Source organism: Paramisgurnus dabryanus, chromosome 11 (assembly GCF_030506205.2).
Source record: "Paramisgurnus dabryanus chromosome 11, PD_genome_1.1, whole genome shotgun sequence".
Lineage (NCBI taxonomy): Eukaryota > Metazoa > Chordata > Actinopteri > Cypriniformes > Cobitidae > Paramisgurnus > Paramisgurnus dabryanus.
This window is the reverse complement of record NC_133347.1, coordinates 35,548,162-35,560,199: the sequence shown is the minus strand read 5'-3', so window position 1 is coordinate 35,560,199 and position 12,038 is coordinate 35,548,162. Positions and strand designations below refer to the sequence as shown.

The following is a 12,038-nucleotide window of genomic DNA, read 5'->3' as shown; positions in this document are numbered from 1 at the left end:
AGTTGAACGTCTTCATGTATTGACATTATTTGCGAGGTACATTTGCAAATAATTCATAAAGTCATACCTCTGCACTTGTTTGATCGATTGTGTTTTCTAAGTACACATGCTCAAACTCTTGTGACAGTATTGTTTCCCGACGGACCATTAAATAAATTGATCTCATTTCCAGAATCTTACATTTGTATTTCTTTAAGAGAGAGAAAGAGAGATTGGGTATATCAAAAAAAGGGTATACAAAAATTGTATCAGTTTAACTTCATTTGTTTTTCTTACCTTTTATTTCCTAAAAAATAAACATTGTAGCCTGTCAGCAGAGTAGAGAAAAAAAATGTCACAGAGTAAAATAAATGAAATATGACATCTGTCATTATCTGCAAAATATTTAAAGGGCTATTACCAGAATTCCGACCGCAAGACTGTTTTTTTATTTAATAAAAGCAAATTTTTAGGCTAATTAAAAGGAAACATAAAAATACATCTATTGCAGCAAAGGTATTTTCCGGTGGTGGTGGTGGGGGGGGGGTTGACGTGGGGACTGTTGAAATATAATTTGAAGTCATTGTTTTTGTTTTGTTAATTATTATCATATGTATCAGTTCACCTAAATATGAAAGAAACAGCAAGGTAATGGAAGCTATTAGCTGGAATGCATGCCTTTGTTTTCATAGGGAATACTGACCATTTGTTATCTACTCAAAGGGGGATGATCTGGGATGCGTTTACACAGACCCCATCCTGCCGTAATGGTTATCTGATCAAAGGGGGAAGATCAGGAATGCGTTTACAGCTGTCCTTTCTTGCCTGACTGTAACCTCTCTTTCATGTTTATATTGTAATCTGAAGGCATTGTTTCCATCTGAAGGGACTGCCCCCTTCGAATGGCTTTAAGTGTAATGCATGTATACCCAAAGTCAGACTTGGTTACTGCAGCTCCCCGAGCTCTATGCTCTGATTCCAAGAACGCTTTCTGCAATAAAGACTACTGCTCGAGGAAATCCAAGTCTCCTGGTCTTCGCTAAAAAAGTTTCCAACAGGACCCACCCACTTTTCATTTGTTTCCGACGCCCATGATTACAGAACAAGTAAAACAAAGTTTTTAGACTATAATAGCAATTGTTTAATAAAAAGGCACCAGAATACAAGAAAATGGCATCAACTCAAATGTTTTGGACCCACCTACATTTATTTGGCTTCTGACGCCCATGTTTAAAAGACAGATATTGTAATGGCATTCATATTGACAACATTGACAACTCAAATCTATTATTGGGTTTGTGGTTTTTGAGTGTAGATTTATTATCAAATAAATAAAATCCAAATTCACATGTGGTTGGTTTAAAATCGAGTTGGTTTAAAATTAGTATTTGCCATTCTCAAAATTTCAGAATTGGCTTCATCAAGATTTATATTATGAATGTGCACTAAAATGTGTCAGATATGCTACAGTATTTTACCCAAATTCCTCACAATTTAACCACATTTGAGCAGACCTAACTAATTGTTATTGTCTGATCTCAAGAATATTCTTTAAAATACTTTTAGGTCACATGACATGTTGACATGCTCTAAGCTCTGTTGTAGGTGTTTGACACAGGAGACAAGATGGTGGAGTGCCAGCTGGAGACTCATAACCATAAAATGGTGACGTTTAAGTTTGACCTGGATGGAGATGCTCCAGAAGAAATCGCAACCTATATGGTGAGATCACCATTACTCCACCTCTGTAAAACCCTTTCACCTTTTCTGTTTATAGTAATCTACCAGACGTGTTTTCCCCCCATACACTGTAAAAAATAATATGCCCCATCTACTCAATAAAATTGTGGCAACAGATTACAAGCAAAATCATTAATTACATTAAACAAATTAAAATTCTATAAACTCCTTAATATTAACATATTCAAAAAGCCAAACTGCAATTTGCAATTAAAAATTGTATTATAATTTAAACAAAAATATTGGGTATACTAGACAAAGATCTAGCACTATACAATAAAAAATATTATGCCATATCTACTCAATAAAAGTGTGGCAACAGATTACAAGCAATATCATTAATTAAATTCAACAAATAAAAATTTAGTTAGAATCACTCCATAAACTCCTTAATAGTAACCCATTCAAAAAGGTTAACTGCAATTTGCAATTAGAAATTAATTTAAATATAAACAAAATATTGGGTATACAGGACAAAGACCTAGCGCTATACAATAAATACAATTCAATTATACTATTTTAATTTAACATGATGATTTAGAATGTATCCATTAATATTATTATTAATAATGAGCATTATATCTGATTTCAGAATGACAGACAAAGATGAATCAATTCTTATTTTATTGCAGTCAAAAGAGCAGAATAGCATCTTATTTTTAATGGTGTATTTGTAACAGTGTGCACTTCAAAAAGTATTTTACAGTCTTTAAAGAAAACCGTCCACATTTCCCGACGAAAGGTTCCATGTTTGTGTTCTTTTACATTGATTCACACCCAGAACATCAGACAGCAGTTTAGACTTACTGTACTGTAATCAGTTTATAAACTTTGAAGAATCCAGCTCCAAGAAAAGTTTCTGAAACACCTGAAAAGATGCCTGGGAAAACTGGAGATTCAATGCATAGATCCAATCCAATCCAATGAGGATAAAGCATGCCCTGGGAACACCTTTAAGGCCTCGATAACAATTCCAGCATCCCTTCAGCTGCCACTCCTAGAAGATCCATTCTTTACATTTACAAATATCACAAGCTGCCCAAGTCCTGCCTCTTCATCTTTATCTTGCAACATTAAACAGCAAATATGTCTTAAAACCTTTATAAATGTATACAGCTTGAATATTGAAATAATCCACACATTAAACTTGTATATTAAAATGTTTTAAAGAAAACTGGAAGATATGTGCAATGGAGTTCATCTGAGTTTGTGGCTTATTGTTTGAAATGTGCAGTAATATCGAAAACTGATTATAAATTATCATTGGAATTACAAATAATATCAAAAAATGTTTGAAAAGATATATAATCTATATTTATAATTAGGGCAAATCTTTTCCCTACATTTTTTCTGTCACACGATAGGATACAGTCACATATTTATTTGTTAACCAAGTTACTCACATGTGTATACAAACACATACACTGTATACACAATATAATATATAAAATATATTTATTTAATAATATTCCTCACCTTTTCTTGTGAATAAAGTTCTCCCTCAGCAATGTTTCACGTTGTCTGCAGGAAATTGCAGGACAGGCCTTCATGAACACACAATTTAGATAATAGGTCGCGAAATTAATAATAATAATAATAAATGTTCAATTTACATTATGTAGAAAGCTTAAACATTTTAAAAAGATAACTTATACATGTAATATCTTACTCACCTTTTGTGGAATTAAATGAATAATGTTATATTTCCCCTCAGTAATGATTTAAGTTTCGGTGGGAAGCAGAAAACTCCAGTAAGAGGCCTTTGTCAAACAATTCAGTCAGCAATTGTTCATGTTTTCCGCGGGAAAATTCAACACAGGGCGTCGCAATTGAGCACACAATTAATTTACAGCGGAGAATAGTTTTACATTACCAATTTATTCGAATACTTTGTGGATATAATTAACACAAAACTAAATAAACCGAAAAAGACCGCAGTAAAGTCACATTTACCTTTAAAACACGAACCGAGCAAGCGAGCGAGCAGAATTTGTCATAATAGATACATACATATCTATGAAAGTTAGTGATAAGAGAACCCACCCATTCAGAGGAACAGTATGATTGGTTAGTCACTCAAAATGAGTTACAGCTGGACCACCAATCGCAGGCCGTTTCTGAGTCCGAAGGTTGCAGACTGCGGAGTTGACATATGAAGACTGCATACGCCATTAAGCCTGGTTTGTTTAAGTTAAGTATTACATTCGCAAGTCATACACATATTACAACAATTTACGATTAACTAAGAAAACTTACGAATTACAAACAAATTATACAAAGAAACACTGCTTATAGACTTATAAGACCAAAGATTGCACGTTAAATTTACCCGAAATTAATTTTATCCACAGTTTAAACACTACATTGACGTCACAGCCGGCGGTGATTTTCAGTAAGAATTGCCGAGGTGAGGCACCGTTGTCCGGTATATATGAGCGCTGAGCGCCCGCTGATTATCTGGAGCTCCCATCACCAAAAACTCTATAAGGAAAGTTTAAATAGGCGATATCTTTATGAACCTACTGCAGATTCTGGTTTAAAAAACACACATTCTCGACTGAAATGCTTTCAAAAATTTTGGCACAATAACAGAAATATTTCCTAAATCCGTCTGCTCAGCGCTCACGACCTGAATATCAACCCGGAATGGTTTTTAATTTAAAACAGCTAATTTATATTACGTTGGATTTATTCAGTATTCGCTACATTCGCAGATACACTATAAGAATAGCTAAATCCTTCACAAAAACAATAAGTTGTTTTTATTCCAGTCATTTTTAAAGAATTTTAACACAAAAAAATTACCAAACTACATGAAATTAATTTTATTAAATAAAGTTTACATATTCAATTTCATCAAATCTGCAGGCCTGCAGAATGACTTTTTACAGTGTATTCTAAACTAAACCAGAGTGGCTTCTCAATTTAATAATGTAGAATTTGTAGGGGTAGAATTTTGTATAGTCTTTGAGCCTTTCTAGGTACACTACATTGACCGTGAACCTGGATGGTCACATTTGGTGAAACTCAGAAATGAGTAAAGAAATACTAGACAATAAAAAAAATCTGTCTTTGTTATAGCCAATCCAGATAGGCCACTTAACCAAACAGAAGTCAGATGTAACTCGGTTTAATTTCTTGTTTTTAATGATAAGATGATGTTGTTTTAAACATAAGGAATGTTTTTCCACCTTTTAAACAGATGTTTTGTTTCCTAACTGTAGTTAGCTGAATTTTATTATTTGCTTTTAGCATTGTTTTACAATGCATTTTTGGGGCACACCTCAACAGATTCTGAATTATTCCTCAATTGCCATAGAGTGTGTTTTTTATGTAGTTTTTTGATTGTTGATATATTTGATATGCAGATCACTTGTCTCATTTGGCACTTAAAAGGTTTTGTATTTGGTTTCTGTAGGTTGAGAATGAGTTTATTCTGTTGGTGGAGAGGGAGATGTTCATTGAACAGCTGAAGGACATCATGGATAAAGCAGAAGACATTCTGAGTGAGGATGCAAAGGGAGAGAAGGGCTCCGTCCAGACATCACCCCTACATCATACACCTGTCACAAGAGAATCTGACCCACAGGTGAGCTTCTGCAGGAGCACTGACTCCAGATCAGGGGATCTCTTTAGAGAGCTGCAGGGATGACACATTTTTGAAGGCCAAAACCAAAAAACGAATTAGCTTTTTAGCACTTCCAGTTCTCTCATCCCAAAGTCAATGGGGTTTTTAATTGGGGTTTTGGTGATACACCTTAAAAAAGATTACTCCACAATCATAAAAAAATCCTGATAATTTACTCACCCACATGACATCCAATATGTTAATGTCTGTCTTTATTCAGTCGAAAACCAGGATTCCAGGATTTTTCTCCATATAGTGGACTTAAGTGGACTTCAAGTTTAGTGGTCTTATCTAGTGATTTTGCTAATTTTATTTATTTCTCGTGTTTCACTAGCCGTGTGACACATCAGTGCAACCTTGCCTATTTTTGTAATAATGTCGAAAGGTCACACATTGTATTTGTGAAACGCAAACTTGCGAACCACAACAATCTGACACTTTGGGCCCTATTTTAACGATCTAAGCACATTGTCTAAATGAGCGTGTCCAAATCCACGTTTGCTAATTTAACGACGGGAAAAATGGTTTTTGCGCCAAGCGCACAGTCTAAAAGGGTTGTTCCTATTCTGGTAATGAGTAATGGGTGTGTTTTGGGCATAATGTGCAATTAACCAATGAGAGTCTCAGCTCTCATCCCCTTTAAAAGCCAGTTGCGCTGGCGCCATGCCTATTCCCTATTTCGATGGCGGAATTTGTAAACTAAAATCTAAATGGAGGAAGAAGACCCCCAGTTTAAGATTGATATTAAAAAATTGCGTTGTTTTCATTTGTATTGAAATTTTTATTTTTTATTAAAACCTTTAAAAGTCTTTTTCTTTCAGTAATGGAAGTAAAAACAGCTGGTTTTTAATTGCTATAAATTAGGGCTGTCAAATGATTAAAATTTTTATTCAAATTAATCAGAATTTTCAGTGGATTAATCAGGATTAATCACTATTTGCAATTACACCTGAATCCTAACCATTTTTTCTGAAATGCATACCAAAAGATAAATAACAGGACACACATATTCTGTTACAAATTCTCATATTATGTCCGTTTATTAACACAGCCAAATAATGGTGGTTTAAATCAAGCTGAAACATACTACACACCATAATATTTGTCTTTGTAATGTCCCATCCCTTCCTCTTTGGCATTCCTATTAACCAGGATGTACAATTTACAGTATTCAATTGAACAGAAAGCAATAAATGTAGCCTACCACATTACCACATAACCACATAACAGTGGCCTACCACATTTTTGCACAATTTGAGTCATCTGTTGCGTTTTTATGTGGAACAAAACATGTTCAATAAACTTTTAAATCAAACCAAAGAACAATCTTTTACCTTTTCCTCCATTCTTTAATCCAGTTGCTCAAAAATCCAGTTGCTAACTACTATAACATGTTACACTGAAACTTGTCTTTTTGTTTGAACATCACCTTTCAAATCTACTGAGCTTTATCATCTTTCAGCCAGTTGCTGAGGCAAACTAACTTTTTCACATTTTCTGAAAGTAAGGCTGACCTTTTCTTGTTCACAATGTGACCTGCAACTGAGAAAAGTCGTTCACAGGGAACAGTGGTTGCAGGAGTGGCTAGATATCTGGAGCTAGTGAGGCCAGCTTTTCATGGGCTCCTGAATGAGATGCCCACCACTTCAAGGGGCAGCCCTCCAATGTAATGGTGGGCTCTGCTCTGTACCTCTGTATGGCAGGTTGGACCTCTTCATCTTCTGATTCTAAATCTGAGCCCATTTGCAGAAGGCTGATTTTCTTCCATGGGTGATCCATCATCATGTGTCTGTGAAGACTTTCTGGGTGATTCTTGTTGCAGCATCCCTTCAAGTGTGGTCCACACCGCTTCCCTGTCTGTCTTGGGCAGGCATTTCAAGTCTTTGAAACAAGGATCCAAAACTGTAGCAATCTAGAGCCATGCATTGTTGAGCTGTTCTTGGCGGGATGCTAGGTCCTCCTTGAACTTGGTCTTGAATCTCACCACATATGCAGGGTCCTCATCACAGGCTTCCATCTTGAGACGCAAGTGGCAGAGAGAAGGTAGTACCACAGAACAGGAGACATAGGCCTCTCAACCCAGGAGCTCAGTTACATACCTACGCACACAAACACACATGCACACAGAGACAGTGTATTATTAGAACAGTGGTTATCAACATATTATTATTATCATCATCATTATTATTATTTTTTTTTTACCTACATATAGTGTTAATTTCACCACATATTTTTAATTAAGTCTTAGTCTTGTGCCAAATGTCCTTGTTAGTTTTAGTCATATTTAGTCATTTACATATCTTTTTTTTGTTAGTTTCTTGATAACAGACCGCTGCTAACTATAACACACCGTTGCCATGAAAAACAGAGCGTTGCCATGAACACACAGGATTCTAACCGTAGAGACGGAGCGCACTATTTTCTTAAGCGCAAGCAATACAATCGTTTTAAATCAATAAACTCCTTTTTAAATCATAATTTTGTGTCAAATTATTGATTTATTTGGTAGGTAGCAATGTAATAAGCGGGATCCGAACTCGTTCTGAATATTTTAAAGGTGCAACAGCTGATGAAAAAGCAGAGACGATTGTAGACGAAAATTAAGAGAGATTTTATCTTAGTTTTTATTTTATGCAAAACATTTTCGTCTCGTCTTTTTTGTCAAATTCATGTTAATTTAGTCTTAGTGAGCGTTTTTGGACAGTGGTGCAGTCTTGCCATCGTCTCGTTTTAGTCATGAAAAAAAGGTCGTTGACGAACATATTTCTGACGAAATTAACACTACATACATGCATACATGTTAGTGATATTTTACTTGGTTTAATTCATTCCAGAAAATAATCACAGCAGTGTTATTTGATAAGTGACTGATTTACCTGCATGGCTCTAGAAGTGCCTCCAGCCTCTGCAGTTTATCCCACTCTGCTGCGGTCGGCAAAACGAGTTTATGCTCCTGATTGTCCAGGGCTGCGACGACAGCCTCTTTACTTCTGCTCAAGCACTTGACCATTTCCAGCGTCGAATTCCAACGTGTTGGAACGTCCTGGATCAATGGCTCTTGCTTCTTTCCCAGGCTGACTTGTTGTGCTTGAAGCTCCGTAGCATTTGCTGGGCTGTGCTTAAAATGACCGACAACTTTGCGAGCATTGGCCAAAGCATTTACAAAGCCGCTGTCAGCAAGACTCACTGTGACACTTCTCTGCACCATGTGAGCGACACAGCTCATGTGTTCATAGCATGTAAGTCGAATTGCGGCAACCATGTTACGTGCACTGTCCAGTCCCAATGGTTGTCGTCTTGCCCTCGATGTCCCACTTACGTGCAACAGACAGGAACTGTTCTTTACAAGCCTCCACAAAATGTTTAATATAGTCAGCGCAAAAGACTTCAGTTCCCACGTGTCACTAATGAAATGTGCAGTTACTCCTAGGTAATTGTTGTTACTTACTGATGTCCAATGGTCTCCTGTCAGGGCGATATGATTTACTTTTTTCTTTTTCATTTTCATAGAGCTCGTGGATTTTCGTCATAACTGTGGCTCTTGACGGTGGCTTATAGTATGAGTCTTGAGACGCCACTTGCAAAACATCAAGTAAACCTGTGTCTTCTACAATGCTAATGGGTCTACAATCCTTTGCAATCCATTTTGCTATTGTGTTGGTCAAATTAACTGAGGTTGATTTTGTTAATGGCCTGCTAACATTCAGCGTGGTCTGGCGCAAACCACTTGCTGAACCTGACGGCCCAGCAAATGCATGTTTGGCGTTGACATGGTACTTCAAGCTTGAACAGCTCCGGTGAAATTGAAACTCCTTGTTACAAATCTTGCAAATGACCTTGAACTTGTTAACTGTACCATCATCATTCTTTTTATATTTGAATCCGTCAATAGGCCCACTTTGCTCACCTTGCTCCATCTCGCCTCTAGCTCCCAACTACTTCCGTGACTTTCCTGACCTGAATAATTTGTCACACTGCGCATGTGTGAAATGCGTTAAAAAAATTGACGTAATTAACAACAAGCAACTAATTAACGTCGTTAACGCGCTTTTTTTGACAGCCCTACTATAAATATATGGATAGCCTACATGATCAGTGTAATCTTATAAAGAATAATTTGAAAATATGCAAGAAAAGGTTTGTACTCTAAAAATACTTTATTTGTAACAAACAGGAGATAAATAATTTACAAACGTGTAGAGATCCGAAACCTTTCAGCACTCTGACAGCACCTTGAGGGTTTTAAAAAAAAGCATTGTTTAGACTTCCGGTATGCAGCTGATTGAGTGAGGTGCGTCCGGGAGCTGCTCCGTATATTACATTTCTTTTTAATAGTTAACGGGAACATAAATTACTTTTAATACTTTAAGGCGACATCTACAACGCCAGAGATCACTTGATTGCTTGTTGGAGTTTGTTGTTATCGTTGTAATGCCGAAATCTAAACGTACTTCTCCTGCTCCTGATGAAACTGACAAAGCCAGCAACATGGCCGCGGCTGCCCCGGGGTTAACGCCAGCTCTTTTAAAAGAGATGCTTACCACTACAATTCGTGAGGAAATCGCGTCGTTAAGGACTGAGTTTCTCGCTGAAATACGCACCTCTACAGCTGCTCTTCAAGCCACTATTTCCAGTCAAGGCTCAAAAATTAGAGACCTTGAAGCTTCGATGAACAGCGTGGACGAAAGGCTAGACATTTTGGAGCGCAAATGCCAGTCCCTGGAAAAAGTTAACGAGGAGTTAAAGAGTAAGGCGGATGATCTGGAAAACCGCTCGCGCCGGAACAATCTCCGTATATTGGGTATCCCCGAGAATGTCGAAACGTCAAAACCCTCTCAGTTCATGCCATCGTTCTTCACAGAACTTTTCGGGGATAAGCTACCTTCGACGCCGGAGATTGAGCATGCACATCGTGTCACGATCGGTTACACACCGGATAAGGAGAACTAAAGGAAGAACCCAAACACAAGGATACAAAAATATAACTATGAATTTATTATAACAGAAAAACCCACGGTGGGGGTAAAACAGAGGAAAACCAAAACACGGGAACAAAACAGGAATTGGAAACAGAGCACACGGAAGACATGGAACTCTGAACATACAACAACGCACGCGCACAACACAGAGAACGCGAGGGCATTATAAAGACAGCACATCAATGGGGAACAGGTGAACATAATTAATCACGTAAGACACGAGTACATAAGGGAGTAGGGTGAAAGTGACAAGACACTGGGAACACGTGTCACACATACATGATGTGAAAACACACGTATTCCCACGTAAACACAACGCTGCCATAGCCTTGCCCTCTAACATCCGACCTGGATAATAACCAAGGTCAGGCAAGACCATGACAGCAACAAGACACCGGGAACATGTGGAAGCCACACACACAATGTGATTCCACATGTCCCCACACAGAACATAATATTGTCACGGTCCTGCCAGATGCACTCAGACCTACATCTAGCACAGATGTCTGACAAGACCGTGACAGTACCCCCCTCTTTAAAGGCGGATACCAGACGCCATGAAGACAAACAAAAAACACATCAAACACGAGGAACGAGAGACTGTACAATAGACAACACCCACGACAACATAACAATAAACAACAATGGGAGACAAACATATGTGACAAATGGGTTGGGGTGGTGTAACAAGAACAAAACATCATGAAGGGGTGGTGGGGCAATAACAGGGGGAAAAAAATGTCCAGAATGTGAAAAATGAGTCCTCAAATTCTGCTGACAAGTGGGGGAGTGACATGTCCCGGGTTGCGCGGTTGGCTGCGCAGACGGCTGCGCCGGCGGGTGACGTGTCTCCGGCTGCACCGGCGGGTGACGTGTCTCCGGCTGCACCGGCGGGTGACGTGTCTCCGGCTGCACCGGCGGGTGACGTGTCTCCGGCTGCACCGGCGGGTGACGTGTCTCCGGCTGCACCGGCGGGTGACGTGTCTCCGGCTGCACCGGCGGGTGACGTGTCTCCGGCTGCGCCGGTTGCAACTGCTGCTCCGACGCCCCCTTTGTCCTCCTCCTCCTCCGTCTGGAGGCTGGGAGTACTGGACCGATCTCTCGTGCGGGCGTGGTCTCTGGTGCCGGAGAAACGGGAGGCGACCTCCCCAGTCTAATAGCCCCGGTCCTAATGCCCCTCGGGCTGGATGGAGTCAGACGAGATCCGACTGGTCCGGTTGGTCGCCGCCTGGCATTCACTTCGGGTCCGCATACGAGTGGGTCATAAAACTCGTAACCCGACTCGTATGCGGGACGTGAACCCCTTCCCCGTATTACCAGGCGGCTACCGGCAAACATCCTCGCTGGGTTCAGTTAGGCGCGTGCGTTATGTCACGATCGGTTACACACCGGATAAGGAGAACTAAAGGAAGAACCCAAACGCAAGGATACAAAAATATAACTATGAATTTATTATAACAGAAAAACCCACGGTGGGGGTAAAACAGAGGAAAACCAAAACACGGGAACAAAACAGGAATTGGAAACAGAGCACACGGAAGACATGGAACTCTGAACATACAACAACGCACGCGCACAACACAGAGAACGCGAGGGCATTATAAAGACAGCACATCAATGGGGAACAGGTGAACATAATTAATCACGTAAGACACGAGTACATAAGGGAGTAGGGTGAAAGTGACAAGACACTGGGAACACGTGTCACACAT

The 12,038-nt window shown here is 39.0% G+C and overlaps 1 protein-coding gene across 3 annotated transcripts in view; it reads left to right on the top strand.

The window, feature by feature from the left end:
• Positions 1-1,576: 1,576 nt before the first annotated feature.
• Positions 1,577-12,038, top strand: part of LOC141279818 (serine/threonine-protein kinase WNK2) — a 162,161-nt gene continuing 151,699 nt past the window's right edge. For all 3 annotated transcript variants that reach the window (XM_073816288.1, XM_073816287.1, XM_065271351.2), the window contains exons 1-2: positions 1,577-1,701; positions 5,138-5,308. In XM_073816288.1, the coding sequence (XP_073672389.1) occupies positions 1,606-1,701; positions 5,138-5,308 (267 nt within the window). In that variant the 5' untranslated portion in view covers positions 1,577-1,605. The remainder of the gene's footprint in view (positions 1,702-5,137; positions 5,309-12,038) is intronic.